Source organism: Rattus norvegicus, chromosome 1, assembly GCF_036323735.1.
Source record: "Rattus norvegicus strain BN/NHsdMcwi chromosome 1, GRCr8, whole genome shotgun sequence".
NCBI classification, from domain to species: Eukaryota; Metazoa; Chordata; class Mammalia; order Rodentia; family Muridae; genus Rattus; species Rattus norvegicus.
The window spans coordinates 103,222,405-103,240,166 of NC_086019.1; the positions used below are offsets into that span (position 1 = coordinate 103,222,405).

The 17,762-nt window shown below is 48.3% G+C and overlaps 1 protein-coding gene across 2 annotated transcripts; it reads right to left on the bottom strand.

Moving 5' to 3' along the window:
* Nucleotides 1-6,904: 6,904 nt before the first annotated feature.
* On the bottom strand, nt 6,905-17,281 carry Siglec8 (sialic acid binding Ig-like lectin 8). Of its 2 annotated transcripts, XM_056985177.2 has the most exons (7): nt 16,696-17,263; nt 16,213-16,488; nt 15,985-16,032; nt 14,645-14,902; nt 13,585-13,678; nt 13,147-13,228; nt 6,905-8,733 (listed from the first exon to the last, which is right to left on the bottom strand). In XM_056985177.2, the coding sequence occupies exons 1-7, from the start codon at nt 17,120-17,122 to the stop codon at nt 8,545-8,547; spliced, it is 1,374 nt and encodes a 457-aa protein (XP_056841157.1). In that variant the 5' UTR covers nt 17,123-17,263; the 3' UTR covers nt 6,905-8,544. The 2 variants fall into 2 exon arrangements, with proteins under 2 accessions (XP_056841157.1, XP_056841158.1); XM_056985178.2 differs by lacking the exon at nt 16,213-16,488 and having other exon boundaries at nt 16,696-17,281.
* Between the last annotated feature and the right edge of the window lie 481 nt (nt 17,282-17,762).

A 17,762-nucleotide genomic window follows, 5' to 3' on the forward strand; every position in this document is an offset into this window, starting at 1 on the left:
GTCCCATGTTGGGCAGCTCACAGTCACCTGTAACTCCAGCTACAGGGGGTCTGATGCCATCACCTGAACTCATCATGAACTGTGTGCCCACACACACACACACACACACACACACACACACACACCCATTTGAAAATATAGAAGAATATATAAGAAAGTCTGTTGCATATTCCTGTCATCCCAGGCTTTGGAAGCTGGAAGCAGGAAGCTTAGGAGTTCAAGGTCGTCTTAAGCCACCTAGCAAGTTCTAGGCTAGCCTGGGGTACTTGTGACCCTTTCTGTTTTCGTCAGTGTTGTTCTATCCCTGTAAAGAGACACCATGACTACGGCCATTCTTATAAAGGCAAATATTTTGGGGATTGGTTTACAGGTTCAGAGGTTCAGTCCATTACCATCATTGCAGGAAACATGGTGGTAGAAAGGCAGATATGGTGCTAGAGAAAAGCTGAGAGTTCTATATCTGGAAGAGAGGGTGACACTGGACCTGGCTTGAGCTTCTGAAACCTCAAAGCCCTCCCTCAGTGACAAACTTCCTCCAACAAGGGCACACCTCCAATAATACCACTCCCCATGAAGCCCATTTTCATTCAAATCACCGCACTGTCTCAAAGAATAACCAAACCAAGAAGCATAGATTAGTCAACAGTGATAGATATGATATGTATAGCACAAATGCAGGTTCAGTCCAGTTTTCACATGCAAGTGAAAAATTGAAAAAATGTTAACTATTACCAGTGTTTCCTCTTTATGTTTCGTTCTTCTTTTTGCTTTGGTTCTAAGGTACTTTTCCCTCACAAAGTACATACACTGTTTTTAAAAACCAGGGAAAGGAAACCAAGTTAAGACACATTTGGCAGCTCCCCAGCATCCACAGCGCCCCTGTCTGCACCTTTCTCTGAGCTGCGCTCAGTCATGCTTCCCAAAAAGCAAGGCAGAGTGGAGCAGCGTCTCTGACAAGTTGTCTGCCTATCATCTTTTCTCTGTCATCTATCTGTCCATCTGTCTTATATCCACCACTTACCTTGTATATTTTATCTATACTGTAAGTCTGTCTATCTCATTTCTATGTCTCTATTTTCTATTATCTATCTATAATATCTACTAACCTTTCCCTGTCTGTCTGTCTATCCAACTATCATCCATCTAGTTTGGGTTTAAATGTATATTTTCTACAGAGGCCCATATATTTGGACACTTGGTACTCAGCTGGTCACAGTATTTTCTAAAGCCGTGGAATCTTTCGGACATGTGACCCAATTTATAGAAGTACGTGTCTGGGGCGTGCTTAGAAGATGATATCTACATCTGGTTCTGGCTTGAGCCCACTGCTTCCTGATCCATCACGATGTGGAGCCTCCACTACATGTGCCCCCTTGAGCACCACCATATTCCCTTCCTCACCATGATGGACTGAAACCATGAACAAGAATAAACCTTTCCATCCTTCATGTTTCTGTCCGCGTCCTATCCACAAAACCAAGAAAGGTAACCGATACATACAACGTTACACAGTAAAGGGATTGTTTGGGGGGAGAGAGAGAGGAGACTGGCAACTACAGGAGAAGGGGATGAGCATGGCCAAAATAGGTGATACACTTGAAAGAAAACACAGCAAACCATCACTGTGTAAACAATACATGCCAATTTTTAAGTAAAATCTAAAAAAAAAAAAAAAAAATCTTAGTACCGGAGAGATGGCTTAGTGGTTAAGAGCACTGGATACTCTTGCAGATGACTGGGTTCGGTTCCTAGCACCCACGTGGCCACTCACAACCCTCTGTAACTCCAATTCCAGAGTAGCTGATGACCTCCCCCAGCCTCTGCAGGCACGAGGCATGCATGTGGTGCACGGATGCGCATGCAGGCCAAACATCCACACACATACAATTACAAAGTCAAATGCTGGGTGGTGCTGGTGCACATCTTTAATCCCAGCACTTGGAAAGAAGAGGTAGGGGGATCTCTGTGAGTTCAAGAGCAGCTTGGTCTGCAGAGCAAGTTCAACCCAGGAAACCCTGACTTGAAATAACAAGAGAGGGTGGTGGAAAGGAAGAGAAAGAAAAAAGTCAAGCTTATGATTTCCAGGGCACAATAGCAATTGGGTGGGCAGGGTAGCACAAGGGCGTGGGCAGTAGCAGAACGCCTGTGTCATGAAAAGAACGGCCCTGAAGTCCTACACATCGCATGTCAACCTAGGCGACCCTTTTGCTTCTGCAGAGCCAGCCTCCTGTGGCCGCCATGCTCCTTCTGGCAATGTTCATGGCCATGTGGTCATTTGTGGAGCCTTATCTCTGAGTACTCTGTGGTAGAGCCCTGCTGCCCCCAGGAGTTCCTGGGCTTCATTTCATGAAAGCTGAGGGAGGCATAATGTATCTCTTCCTTTGTGGAGGAGGGGGCTGCCTCAACTGTGGAAGGCAGGGGCTCAGAGCTGTCATCTGCATGGGATTCAACCAGGGGACTCTGTAAAGAAAGGAAAGGAGAGAGTCAGCTAGAACAACAGGGGCCCCTGGAGCCCCATATCTGCTCACCCACAAACATTTTTAATTTTAAATTACGCGTCTGTGTGTAGGGGTGTATACACATATGCCGCAGTGCCTGCTGACGCCAGAAGGTGGCATCTGATTCCCTAGGGCTGAGGTTAAAGGAGGTTGTGACCCGCCCGATGTGGGTGCTGGGAACTGAACTCGGGTCTTCTGCTAGAGCAACACATTCTCTTAACCCCTGAGCCTTTCTCCAGCCTCCCACGTGCATTTTTTGTGGAAATCACTTTCATTCCTACTTTCTGAAAACATTTAATACTTAACAAGTGCCCCCTCTCCCTAGCTCCAGCGAGACAGCGTTTTCGTCTCTAGTTTATAGATAGGAAGCGGAGGTGGAAATAAGCAACTCAGCCAGACTCCCTGGGGAAGCTGGTGCACAGCTGCCATGCTAGACTCAAGGGGCAGAGGCAGAGGCAGGAGACTCACGACAGATCCAAGACAAGTGTGGTCTATGCATGAGGTCCAGGTCAGTCTGGGCTACCGTAACAAGCCATAAAGAGAAACCCAAATCAAAACCCCAGTCGAAAGAATAACCCAGTTCTTCTGACCCCCAACACCTCTTTGTAGTAGGGACGTGTGTGTGAGAGTCTTAGGTAGTTGCTGGGTATCCTGAGGAGGAATGGGAATGAGAGACCATGACCTCATTTATTCTGGATCTGTGTGTGGTGTGTGTACACATGTGAATGCCAAGGCAAAAAGTCTGTGTCAGGTGTCTTCCTTTATAGTGCTCCACCTTATTTCCTAAGACAGGATCTCTCGCTAACCCTGGAGCTCACCATTTTGGCCAGATCCCATTATCTCTGCCCCTCCCACCCCCACCCCGGCACTATGGTTGTAGGTCTGCACCACTGTGCCTGGTGATCCAATCTCAACTCCTCATGCTTGCAAGCACTTTACCCACAGAGCTCTCCTCGGCCCCAGCCTCGTGCACACCATTCATTAATTGAAGATGGTCCTAATAGTGTCTGTCTGAGCGCTCAGCATGGCGTCTCTGTAATCCCAGCACTTGGGAGGCTGTGAGAGGAGCACTCCTATGAGCTCGTGGCCAGTCTGGACTACATCCTGGTTACTGGCTCTGACAGGAATATACAGCAAGACACATCCCCAAACAAAACGAATGAGTCAACAGATGCCTCATTGTGATTTGTGATATTGACAGGACAGGATGGGTGACGGGTGCAGTGCCTTGATTCAGGCATGATGCCTGCCTTCCAGAAGCTTCTGGTACAGCAGAGCAAGGTAAATAGCAGCCAGACAAAGAAATTTTATCTGGTGGGAAGAAGAATGTTCCTTTAAGAAACTCCTAACCCAAACACCTAGAACCTGTAAATGTGTAAACAGGAGGGGCCTCACAGGTGGTACTGAGCTAGAAACCAGATCGGATAGAAACTACACGAACATGCACTCAAACACACATACACTTGGCTGAAGGAAGAAACGAGAGTGCTTTTAACTCATGTAACCCTAGGGGTAGCCAAGTTGAACCCTGCCTACATTTAATGTTTTGGATTTTATTTTCATGTATGTGTTTATGTGTGTGTCTGTGTGTGGGGGGATGTGAACAGGTGAGGGTAGTACCCATGTAGCCCAAAACACGGCGTTGGGTCCCATGGAGCTTGAGTAACAGGCAGATGTGAGCTTGAGTAACAGGCAGATGTGAGCTGCCTGATGTGGGTGCTGAAATTGAACTCGAGTCTCCTGCAGGAGCACTTTTAGCCTGTGAGCCACCTCTGCAGCTTTCTTGTCTATCTTTACATGTGCCCAGGACACGAACAGTAGCCTACAGGAGGGCCCAATCCTTGAACACAATGTCTATGTTATAGTAAAGTATTGAATAGCCACATTAAAACGAAGAAGAAAAAGAAAAAGAGAGGAGAGGAGAGGAGAGGAGAGGAGAGGAGAGGAGAGGAGAAGAGAAGAGAGGAGAGGAGAGAAGGGAAGCCATAGGCCATGCACCTCATGGCCTCAGAGCCACAGAGTGGAGGTTGTGGCCCATGGCTACTGCCCAGAATCACAGGAGAGTACTGATTCACATCCTACTGGTTCCAGTAAACAATCAAAACTCAAGCTGTCCAAGTACGGCTCCCACAGAATGGGTATTGCTTTTGTGTGATGTTAAAGCTAAAAACTCCTAAGCTGGGCTCACAAGATGGCTCAGGGGTAAAGGTGCTTGCTGCCAAGCCTAATGATCTGAGTTCAATCCCTGACGCCCGCATGGTGGAAGAAGAGAACCAGAGAACCAACTCCTGAATGTTGTCTTATGATTGCGCGCGTGCGCGCGCACGCACACACACACACACACACACACACACACACACACACACCACACAAAATAAATGAATATAAAAGCATAATAAAACTTTAAAAAGAAAACTCGCAAATCTAAAAATGCATAACTGGAAACATTGTGTTCCTGGAGTGTTTCTACCCGAACCCTCAACCCTTGTCAAACAGTCAGTAAAACAATACAGTCAGTGTTGGAGAGATGGCTCAGAAGTTAAGGTAACATACTGTTCTGCCACAGGACCAGGGCTCAATTCCCAATGCCCACATTACCTGTAGCTTCAGGGGATCCAGCTCCCTCTTTTGTCCTCCATGGGTACTGCACTCAAGTGTGTGAATTCACTTAAGTAATGTAATTAAACAATGTGTGCTGCTCCTCTTCTGCCCCATACTGGTTCCTGCAGTCTCTTCACCCTCAGTGACTGGCACCTCTCTCCTCCTATCTGCTCAAGGCAAACCTCTGAGCCAGCTTCCAACCTCTTCCCCTCATCATCCTTCATCCCCTGTCACTCAAGCCCCACCCTCAGCCCATATGTCTTCTCTTCATCTCGGCTTCATGAGCGATCTATCAGCCAGTTCAGATTTCCACCCCATCATCTCGAGAATCCTTCCTAACGCCTCTGCCTCTGTCCTCCCCTTGCTAAAGTGTTTCCTGCCTGTTGCATCCAGAGGCATCCACAGAGGTACGGTAAGACTGTTTTTTCCTATGGAAGTTACAGTTAGCTTGTTCCTCATAGTGGTCTGTTTGCTCAGAAATGATTTACACACTCAACTTCTTCAAAATCACTTCCTGTGCTGGCCCATGCCTCCCCTGTCTCTTCACACAGCCCTCATGGCTGCTCTTCCACTCACTGACTGCTGCCTCCCCTTCCTGAGAGGACTACTAAACCTAGAGCATGGATCAGATAGATAGATAGATAGATAGATAGATAGATAGATAGATAGATAGATAGATAGATAGATAGACAGACAGACAGACAAACAGATAGACAGACAAACTAACTACACAGCCTATTTTGCAGGCACTTCCTAGTTTCGATACATTTCCCCACAAAAATGTCTCTATCTTTTATTTGTCATTATTGTTTGTTAGAGTGGTTTGATAACCACCTCTCTCTAAAATATAAAACATAACAGAGTCCAAGGTTTTCTACGGTTCCTCAGAGATGGGTCCCTGGCGCCTGGTCTTTGTTAGCACTTAATATTTCACAAATGGCTGAGAGGATGGGACCCAGAGCCCTGGCTCAGTGGTAAAGTGCTTGCTGTGTAAGCATGAGGGCTGGTGTTCGGATCCCCAGAAATGATGTGAATGCCAGCTGGATGTGGTGGCCCACCCATAATTCTGCTCTCGAAGGCAGAGGTAGGGGATCCCCACAGCAAGCTGGCTAGTGAGAATGGCCGTATCAGTGATCTCCGGGCTTGATTAAGTGGCCTTGCCTCAGTGAACAAGGTGGAAGGGCCAATGAGGATGATTCTGATCGTCAATCTCAAGCCTCCTCTTACATGGGCATCTTCGTGCATGCACACTCACACACACACACACACACACACACACACACACACACACACACACACCCATTTGAAAATATAGAAGAATATATAAGAAAGTCTGTTGCATATTCCTGTCATCCCAGGCTTTGGAAGCTGGAAGCAGGAAGCTTAGGAGTTCAAGGTCGTCTTAAGCCACCTAGCAAGTTCTAGGCTAGCCTGGGGTACTTGTGACCCTTTCTGTTTTCGTCAGTGTTGTTCTATCCCTGTAAAGAGACACCATGACTACGGCCATTCTTATAAAGGCAAATATTTTGGGGATTGGTTTACAGGTTCAGAGGTTCAGTCCATTACCATCATTGCAGGAAACATGGTGGTAGAAAGGCAGATATGGTGCTAGAGAAAAGCTGAGAGTTCTATATCTGGAAGAGAGGGTGACACTGGACCTGGCTTGAGCTTCTGAAACCTCAAAGCCCTCCCTCAGTGACAAACTTCCTCCAACAAGGGCACACCTCCAATAATACCACTCCCCATGAAGCCCATTTTCATTCAAATCACCGCACTGTCTCAAAGAATAACCAAACCAAGAAGCATAGATTAGTCAACAGTGATAGATATGATATGTATAGCACAAATGCAGGTTCAGTCCAGTTTTCACATGCAAGTGAAAAATTGAAAAAATGTTAACTATTACCAGTGTTTCCTCTTTATGTTTCGTTCTTCTTTTTGCTTTGGTTCTAAGGTACTTTTCCCTCACAAAGTACATACACTGTTTTTAAAAACCAGGGAAAGGAAACCAAGTTAAGACACATTTGGCAGCTCCCCAGCATCCACAGCGCCCCTGTCTGCACCTTTCTCTGAGCTGCGCTCAGTCATGCTTCCCAAAAAGCAAGGCAGAGTGGAGCAGCGTCTCTGACAAGTTGTCTGCCTATCATCTTTTCTCTGTCATCTATCTGTCCATCTGTCTTATATCCACCACTTACCTTGTATATTTTATCTATACTGTAAGTCTGTCTATCTCATTTCTATGTCTCTATTTTCTATTATCTATCTATAATATCTACTAACCTTTCCCTGTCTGTCTGTCTATCCAACTATCATCCATCTAGTTTGGGTTTAAATGTATATTTTCTACAGAGGCCCATATATTTGGACACTTGGTACTCAGCTGGTCACAGTATTTTCTAAAGCCGTGGAATCTTTCGGACATGTGACCCAATTTATAGAAGTACGTGTCTGGGGCGTGCTTAGAAGATGATATCTACATCTGGTTCTGGCTTGAGCCCACTGCTTCCTGATCCATCACGATGTGGAGCCTCCACTACATGTGCCCCCTTGAGCACCACCATATTCCCTTCCTCACCATGATGGACTGAAACCATGAACAAGAATAAACCTTTCCATCCTTCATGTTTCTGTCCGCGTCCTATCCACAAAACCAAGAAAGGTAACCGATACATACAACGTTACACAGTAAAGGGATTGTTTGGGGGGAGAGAGAGAGGAGACTGGCAACTACAGGAGAAGGGGATGAGCATGGCCAAAATAGGTGATACACTTGAAAGAAAACACAGCAAACCATCACTGTGTAAACAATACATGCCAATTTTTAAGTAAAATCTAAAAAAAAAAAAAAAAAATCTTAGTACCGGAGAGATGGCTTAGTGGTTAAGAGCACTGGATACTCTTGCAGATGACTGGGTTCGGTTCCTAGCACCCACGTGGCCACTCACAACCCTCTGTAACTCCAATTCCAGAGTAGCTGATGACCTCCCCCAGCCTCTGCAGGCACGAGGCATGCATGTGGTGCACGGATGCGCATGCAGGCCAAACATCCACACACATACAATTACAAAGTCAAATGCTGGGTGGTGCTGGTGCACATCTTTAATCCCAGCACTTGGAAAGAAGAGGTAGGGGGATCTCTGTGAGTTCAAGAGCAGCTTGGTCTGCAGAGCAAGTTCAACCCAGGAAACCCTGACTTGAAATAACAAGAGAGGGTGGTGGAAAGGAAGAGAAAGAAAAAAGTCAAGCTTATGATTTCCAGGGCACAATAGCAATTGGGTGGGCAGGGTAGCACAAGGGCGTGGGCAGTAGCAGAACGCCTGTGTCATGAAAAGAACGGCCCTGAAGTCCTACACATCGCATGTCAACCTAGGCGACCCTTTTGCTTCTGCAGAGCCAGCCTCCTGTGGCCGCCATGCTCCTTCTGGCAATGTTCATGGCCATGTGGTCATTTGTGGAGCCTTATCTCTGAGTACTCTGTGGTAGAGCCCTGCTGCCCCCAGGAGTTCCTGGGCTTCATTTCATGAAAGCTGAGGGAGGCATAATGTATCTCTTCCTTTGTGGAGGAGGGGGCTGCCTCAACTGTGGAAGGCAGGGGCTCAGAGCTGTCATCTGCATGGGATTCAACCAGGGGACTCTGTAAAGAAAGGAAAGGAGAGAGTCAGCTAGAACAACAGGGGCCCCTGGAGCCCCATATCTGCTCACCCACAAACATTTTTAATTTTAAATTACGCGTCTGTGTGTAGGGGTGTATACACATATGCCGCAGTGCCTGCTGACGCCAGAAGGTGGCATCTGATTCCCTAGGGCTGAGGTTAAAGGAGGTTGTGACCCGCCCGATGTGGGTGCTGGGAACTGAACTCGGGTCTTCTGCTAGAGCAACACATTCTCTTAACCCCTGAGCCTTTCTCCAGCCTCCCACGTGCATTTTTTGTGGAAATCACTTTCATTCCTACTTTCTGAAAACATTTAATACTTAACAAGTGCCCCCTCTCCCTAGCTCCAGCGAGACAGCGTTTTCGTCTCTAGTTTATAGATAGGAAGCGGAGGTGGAAATAAGCAACTCAGCCAGACTCCCTGGGGAAGCTGGTGCACAGCTGCCATGCTAGACTCAAGGGGCAGAGGCAGAGGCAGGAGACTCACGACAGATCCAAGACAAGTGTGGTCTATGCATGAGGTCCAGGTCAGTCTGGGCTACCGTAACAAGCCATAAAGAGAAACCCAAATCAAAACCCCAGTCGAAAGAATAACCCAGTTCTTCTGACCCCCAACACCTCTTTGTAGTAGGGACGTGTGTGTGAGAGTCTTAGGTAGTTGCTGGGTATCCTGAGGAGGAATGGGAATGAGAGACCATGACCTCATTTATTCTGGATCTGTGTGTGGTGTGTGTACACATGTGAATGCCAAGGCAAAAAGTCTGTGTCAGGTGTCTTCCTTTATAGTGCTCCACCTTATTTCCTAAGACAGGATCTCTCGCTAACCCTGGAGCTCACCATTTTGGCCAGATCCCATTATCTCTGCCCCTCCCACCCCCACCCCGGCACTATGGTTGTAGGTCTGCACCACTGTGCCTGGTGATCCAATCTCAACTCCTCATGCTTGCAAGCACTTTACCCACAGAGCTCTCCTCGGCCCCAGCCTCGTGCACACCATTCATTAATTGAAGATGGTCCTAATAGTGTCTGTCTGAGCGCTCAGCATGGCGTCTCTGTAATCCCAGCACTTGGGAGGCTGTGAGAGGAGCACTCCTATGAGCTCGTGGCCAGTCTGGACTACATCCTGGTTACTGGCTCTGACAGGAATATACAGCAAGACACATCCCCAAACAAAACGAATGAGTCAACAGATGCCTCATTGTGATTTGTGATATTGACAGGACAGGATGGGTGACGGGTGCAGTGCCTTGATTCAGGCATGATGCCTGCCTTCCAGAAGCTTCTGGTACAGCAGAGCAAGGTAAATAGCAGCCAGACAAAGAAATTTTATCTGGTGGGAAGAAGAATGTTCCTTTAAGAAACTCCTAACCCAAACACCTAGAACCTGTAAATGTGTAAACAGGAGGGGCCTCACAGGTGGTACTGAGCTAGAAACCAGATCGGATAGAAACTACACGAACATGCACTCAAACACACATACACTTGGCTGAAGGAAGAAACGAGAGTGCTTTTAACTCATGTAACCCTAGGGGTAGCCAAGTTGAACCCTGCCTACATTTAATGTTTTGGATTTTATTTTCATGTATGTGTTTATGTGTGTGTCTGTGTGTGGGGGGATGTGAACAGGTGAGGGTAGTACCCATGTAGCCCAAAACACGGCGTTGGGTCCCATGGAGCTTGAGTAACAGGCAGATGTGAGCTTGAGTAACAGGCAGATGTGAGCTGCCTGATGTGGGTGCTGAAATTGAACTCGAGTCTCCTGCAGGAGCACTTTTAGCCTGTGAGCCACCTCTGCAGCTTTCTTGTCTATCTTTACATGTGCCCAGGACACGAACAGTAGCCTACAGGAGGGCCCAATCCTTGAACACAATGTCTATGTTATAGTAAAGTATTGAATAGCCACATTAAAACGAAGAAGAAAAAGAAAAAGAGAGGAGAGGAGAGGAGAGGAGAGGAGAGGAGAAGAGAAGAGAGGAGAGGAGAGAAGGGAAGCCATAGGCCATGCACCTCATGGCCTCAGAGCCACAGAGTGGAGGTTGTGGCCCATGGCTACTGCCCAGAATCACAGGAGAGTACTGATTCACATCCTACTGGTTCCAGTAAACAATCAAAACTCAAGCTGTCCAAGTACGGCTCCCACAGAATGGGTATTGCTTTTGTGTGATGTTAAAGCTAAAAACTCCTAAGCTGGGCTCACAAGATGGCTCAGGGGTAAAGGTGCTTGCTGCCAAGCCTAATGATCTGAGTTCAATCCCTGACGCCCGCATGGTGGAAGAAGAGAACCAGAGAACCAACTCCTGAATGTTGTCTTATGATTGCGCGCGTGCGCGCGCACGCACACACACACACACACACACACACACACACACACACACACACCACACAAAATAAATGAATATAAAAGCATAATAAAACTTTAAAAAGAAAACTCGCAAATCTAAAAATGCATAACTGGAAACATTGTGTTCCTGGAGTGTTTCTACCCGAACCCTCAACCCTTGTCAAACAGTCAGTAAAACAATACAGTCAGTGTTGGAGAGATGGCTCAGAAGTTAAGGTAACATACTGTTCTGCCACAGGACCAGGGCTCAATTCCCAATGCCCACATTACCTGTAGCTTCAGGGGATCCAGCTCCCTCTTTTGTCCTCCATGGGTACTGCACTCAAGTGTGTGAATTCACTTAAGTAATGTAATTAAACAATGTGTGCTGCTCCTCTTCTGCCCCATACTGGTTCCTGCAGTCTCTTCACCCTCAGTGACTGGCACCTCTCTCCTCCTATCTGCTCAAGGCAAACCTCTGAGCCAGCTTCCAACCTCTTCCCCTCATCATCCTTCATCCCCTGTCACTCAAGCCCCACCCTCAGCCCATATGTCTTCTCTTCATCTCGGCTTCATGAGCGATCTATCAGCCAGTTCAGATTTCCACCCCATCATCTCGAGAATCCTTCCTAACGCCTCTGCCTCTGTCCTCCCCTTGCTAAAGTGTTTCCTGCCTGTTGCATCCAGAGGCATCCACAGAGGTACGGTAAGACTGTTTTTTCCTATGGAAGTTACAGTTAGCTTGTTCCTCATAGTGGTCTGTTTGCTCAGAAATGATTTACACACTCAACTTCTTCAAAATCACTTCCTGTGCTGGCCCATGCCTCCCCTGTCTCTTCACACAGCCCTCATGGCTGCTCTTCCACTCACTGACTGCTGCCTCCCCTTCCTGAGAGGACTACTAAACCTAGAGCATGGATCAGATAGATAGATAGATAGATAGATAGATAGATAGATAGATAGATAGATAGATAGACAGACAGACAAACAGATAGACAGACAAACTAACTACACAGCCTATTTTGCAGGCACTTCCTAGTTTCGATACATTTCCCCACAAAAATGTCTCTATCTTTTATTTGTCATTATTGTTTGTTAGAGTGGTTTGATAACCACCTCTCTCTAAAATATAAAACATAACAGAGTCCAAGGTTTTCTACGGTTCCTCAGAGATGGGTCCCTGGCGCCTGGTCTTTGTTAGCACTTAATATTTCACAAATGGCTGAGAGGATGGGACCCAGAGCCCTGGCTCAGTGGTAAAGTGCTTGCTGTGTAAGCATGAGGGCTGGTGTTCGGATCCCCAGAAATGATGTGAATGCCAGCTGGATGTGGTGGCCCACCCATAATTCTGCTCTCGAAGGCAGAGGTAGGGGATCCCCACAGCAAGCTGGCTAGTGAGAATGGCCGTATCAGTGATCTCCGGGCTTGATTAAGTGGCCTTGCCTCAGTGAACAAGGTGGAAGGGCCAATGAGGATGATTCTGATCGTCAATCTCAAGCCTCCTCTTACATGGGCATCTTCGTGCATGCACACTCACACACACACACACACACACACACACACACACACACACACACACACACTGCCTTGGCAGGAGCCAAAAGGCAGAGAGGGTCCTGCTGCTTGGTGTCCTACAGAGGAAGATGACATAAGAACGTGAACTTGAGATGAAGAAAAGGAGAAAAATAATGAGTCCTTCTCCCCGCCAAGCTGTAGAGCAAGCAGTGTGGACACTATCTACAGTCATGGAGCTGGGAAATGGACTAGAGAGGTCCTTTTGCAGGACACCCAACTTGGTAGGGTGTCCAGGTGTCTACCTTGATTACTCCAGGTAGAGGGGGAGCAGACATTATCTATCCATCCATCCATCCATCCATCTATCTATCTATCTACCTACCTACCTACCTCTATCTATCCATCCATCCATCCATCTACCTACCTACCTCTATCTATCTATCTATCTATCTATCTATCTATCTATCTATCTATCTATCTATCTATCTACCTACCCACCCACCCAGGTTCCATCTCAGGGAAAGGACCCTGGGCTTGAACAGGCACACAGATCACTCACCTGAGACACTGAGACCTTGAGGGCATTTGGATGCGGAGCTACCACAGCTGTCCTGGCTGGTTTCCTCCTGCAGGATCTTACTCTGGGTGTGAGGATGCCAAGGAATCTCTCAGTATGGGCAAGTAGGGGGTGCAGTTGACTCCCCCCACCCTCTGCTTGCACTTAAGTCTGTGGAGGGTAGTCAAGGTGGCCAGTGCCCCTGTCACAGAGGCTCTTGTGTTGAAAGGTGACTCCCACCATCTGGGACAGGGGAGCCTGAGGGTTGCAACACTCCGGAATTCTACACATTCACCATATGCCTAGAGCACAGCTTCCCTTGACTTCAGGCTCCCTACCCTCCTAGGTCTCTCCCCCAGGCCTGGACTCAGGGTCAGGTACCAGGCTTGTCCCTCACCACCCAGGGTTCTCCTGCTCCACCAAGGCTGGGCTGATACTCACGCCAGGAGAATGATGCAGAAAGACAGGAAAAGGAGGGCTGTGACACCTGAATCCATAAGGGTCCCCATCATCATTTCAGATAAAGTTGCACTTCCTGCAGATAGAGAATGCTAAGAAACCTCTCCTCCTTCACCAGCCCCACACAGGGAGCTGAACTTTCCACTTTTCTCAGCCCTAGCTCAGATATCAGAACAGGGACCTGAGTGGAAGGGACAAGTGGGAGCACAAGAGAAGGCAGAGGGGTCACTAAAAAGCTGGGCAGCCGTTGACTTTGCTTTAGTTTCGTATCCTTTTCAACATAGAATTACTTTGCATTTTAAAACTCGGTCGTCAGATGTACCTCAGCATGTATTAGGGCCTGGGTTCCAACCCCAGATTCACAACAGGCAAAGGAATACTTTGCCCCAGCCAGATGTAGTAAAGGATGCTTGCTTTTCCAGCTACCTCTGAAGCAAAATGGGGAGGCTCTCAAATTCAAGGGGTTTTCTGGGCTATAAACTGAGTTCAGTGTCTGCCTGGCGAACTTGGTGAGAGTCTGTCTCACAGTTGAAATAAAAACAAGAGCCGGGGATATAGGTCAACTGTTAAATGCCTGTCTAGAGTCCCCAAGTGACACGGATGGGACACAGGCCACCACACACGGCTGACTACTGACTTGTTTTCACATTTGTTTTTATACTGTTTTGCTTTGGTTCGGTTTTCTCTCGGATTTCATGTCCTTTCCTCCTGGCCTGCGGAAGTAAGGACCTTGGACTCAAAGCTCAGCCATCTAAGTCCCAGCCCCTCTCCTCAGTTCAGGATTTGCTGCTTCTTGACGTAACTCCCCTCCCTGACCCATACCCTCCTCACAGCGGGAGTAAGAGAGTGAGGCTCTGGATAGCCAGAACATTATAGGCCTCACAGCTCCGTAAGACTTGGAACTAAGGTCCACCCTCACCCCACCACCCCATCTTCCAGCCCCCTCCCCCCGTGAAGGTAAGAGGGCTAATAGGAACACTGCCAGGATGATTAGGTGTTAACCTCCCTCTGCCTGCCTGCCTCTGGCCCACAAGCCACTCACTCTGTGGAGACAGGTTCAGGGAAATGTATTGGGAGCCTAGGGCGTGCTGAGCTTGGCAGGTATACACTCCTTCGTGCTTAAGATGCATTGGAAACAGCTCCAGGAGTCCGGGTTTAGACAACTTTGGTGGACACAGAGTCAGGTTACCCCAGGACCAGCTTAGGTTTGCCGGGGGATAGCTGTCGGCGCTACAGATGAGACGGAGTGACTGGCCCTCAGAGATTTGAAGAGATGAGCCGTTCTTCAGGATTGTGGATACTGTAGAGAAAGAAACAGAGTCAGTGAGACGTGATTAAGAAGAGGTACACTAGAATCCAGAGAGGGCACTGGCACACTGATAAGGAGCAAAGGATAGGAAAACATGGGCTTTCGCTTATCACCACAGCAAGAACCCAAACGTCTCATTTCAGTGTGAACTATTTGACTATAAGATTCAGAATTAGAGAGAACGTGAGATCTAGGTATACACTTGGAGTTGATGAGAGAGAGTCAGACAGAGATGGGGGAACAGAAGGAGAGAGAGGAGAGAGAAGGGAAGGTTGAGGATTGAAGGCAGTGTCTCGTATAGCTCAGACTGGCTTCAAACTCACAAATAGCAAGAACGACCTTAAACTTCTAGTCCTCCTGCCTCCACCTCCCAAGTGCAGGTATGAACTACTGGGCCCAGCTTATGTGGTCCTGGGGATGAACCCAGGGCTTTGAGCCTGCTGGCAAGTAGTCTATCAGTTGGGCCACAGGGGTTTATCACTCAAAGACACACACTGTTGTCACTAGTCACTGCGGGCGGCACAGGGAACTCCACGGTTTTGCTGCCCATTGGTATGAGAAACCCAGAGAATTAGATCCATCAGTTCTGGGTACTGTGGTCATGGAGACCAAAGCTAATCTCGGCTACTGACATCTGGTTCCTTCCAGATCCGTAGGTGGACAAGCCTGGGCTCACAGCCTGTGTGGACAGAACACTGGTCACTTATGACTGGACACTGAGCTTCTGAAAATAAAGCACTATATATGTACTGAGTGCCTAACTGTAGCTGTGCCTCCTTACATAAGAACTCAGAGCACAGCTATGGGGGGTTGGGGAGGATGCAGGCAGATCCTGGATGGTGTGGCTCTGTTGTGTGCGTGTCACCCTGTACCTACGGTGGTCATGGGGCATTGCAGATCTGTAAGAGTGAGAGGTTGATGCTGACCAGTGCAAACTCCTAGGAGTTTCGGAAGAGTTGATCCAGTGGTTCTCCAATAAGGAGCCTCTGTCTCCAGGATGAGTCCAGTGTGAGGATGAATAAAGTGGTCAGAGCTGAAGAAATACTATATCTCCCATCCATGATGGCACCTACCTGAGTCAGCTCCTTGATAGACGGTCACAGTCAGATTCTTTGGAGCATCTAAGAGAGAATGACACAGGGAACTCATCAACTACTCTCTGTCTCCAGCAGTAGCCTAGGTGGTTATGGCAGGGAGCCATCATCCTGACAAAGCCCCCTTATCAGGATTTTAGGACCCTAGTGTCCCCACCCTGGGGACAACTTTGCGTTAGAAAAACAAGCATCCCAGCCCAGCCTCACATGACACGTTGAGACGAATGGTCATTCTTGTGGTCACATCAGTTCCAGGAAGGGTCACCTGACAAGTGAGGTTGGTGCCATGGTCCTGGGGCTGGGGGATGATTGTTAGCACTGAGGAACCAGTGGTGTTAGTGCTCAAGGGTGACACAGAGGTACCATTCCAGGAGAAGACAGGGGGTGCCCTCTTCTCACAGTCCCAAGGCACAGAGCAGGTCAGGTTGCTGGGATGACCAGCTTCAAGTGTCTCCGGGAGAATACGGAGGGTGTTAGTGAGAGCTAGAGAGGAGAGGGGAGAAATGGATCATCAGGAGGGTGAGGTACAGCTTCAGAGGAAGCCCTGGCTCTGATCCACTCCTCCCCTGAGCCCTGGTGCTCAGACCTAGCTGCTGTCAGGACAGAATCCTAACCCAGCCCTGCCCTGAGGCACGCATGACCTCAACCGCCACCCCCCTCCCCACGGCGTCTTTGCAGACTATGTCTGACCTGTCACATCCAGAGTCATCATGTTCCAAAGATAATTATACTTTGTTTTTCCTCTCTCCAGGCGAAAGAAGTATGTCCCTGCATCCTTCTTTTTGATCTCTCTGATGTTCAGGGAGCAGTCGTTCTTTTGCTGGTCTCCAGGCAGGAAGAATCGATGCTGGGTCCTTTCCTGTGCTGGCCTTTTTGGGTTATTTGTGGCCACGGGGGCATCAATGTCTGTGTTGGCTTTTTTCCGGAACCAGTATCCATAAACTGGGGATGAGTCAGTCTGCCAGAACTTGGGATAGGAGAAGTTGCAGGGCACAAGGACACACAGGCCCTCCTGTACCACCACCTTCCTTTCCACATTCAGGGTGTAGCCCTTCAAGGCAACGGCTCCACCCTCCACTCCCTTTATCCCCCAGAGTAGCAGCAGCAACAGCAGCATGTCCAGCTGAAAATGTCTCTCCAGGCTCTGCTTTGAGGAACTAAGAGATGCAAGGCTTGGAGGAAGCCCCAGCGGAAGCAGCGGTGAGGGCCAGGATAGTGGCTGCCCCAGGAGGAGGAGCTTCAGACCCAGGCACTGTGAGGACCTTTGGTCCTTGAATACCAACCACCTACCACCCAGATCTGCTCCTGAGACCAAAGACGGACTCTCCCACACTCACCAGTTCAGGGCCTGACCCCCTCTTCACTTTCTCTGTATTAACCTTAGCCTTTGAGTGACATTTTTTGTTGACCAGTGAAAATGCATTCCTCCATCCAGAAGCCCCAGAGCTTCCCCTGAGGCTGAAGATATTGGCGGGGTTGGGGTGGGAGTAGGGCATAGTGAAGAAGAGGGACTGGAAGGTACAGGCTGGGAAGCATCCCTCCTTCCTTTAGCAGCTTGTCCTGGGCGCATGCTCTCTGAACAGTAACTTGTGTCTTGTTCCCAAAGCTCCACTGTCTACCGAGGAGATGGATCTCAGGCCCCTGGAACGTCTCACAGCCAGAGGCTCAGTAAAGGTAGCACAGATTGAATTGCTAGTTGCTAGAGAGGGGTGTGAAAAGTCATAATTGTATTGCGCAGTGTGTAAAGATGGACCTTG

Bases quoted from the DNA above. Each gene is read 5' to 3' on its own strand.
- Siglec8 (XM_056985177.2), bottom strand. From the start codon at position 17,122: ATGCTGCTGTTGCTGCTGCTACTCTGGGGGATAAAGGGAGTGGAGGGT. The intron at 13,679-14,644 runs GTGAGTGGCTTG...CTCTATCTGCAG, and splicing joins CCTGAACCTGTCTCCACAGA to GAAGTGCAACTTTATCTGAA. The intron at 13,229-13,584 runs GTGAGTATCAGC...CCTCACACCCAG, and splicing joins TTCTGCATCATTCTCCTGGC to AGTAAGATCCTGCAGGAGGA.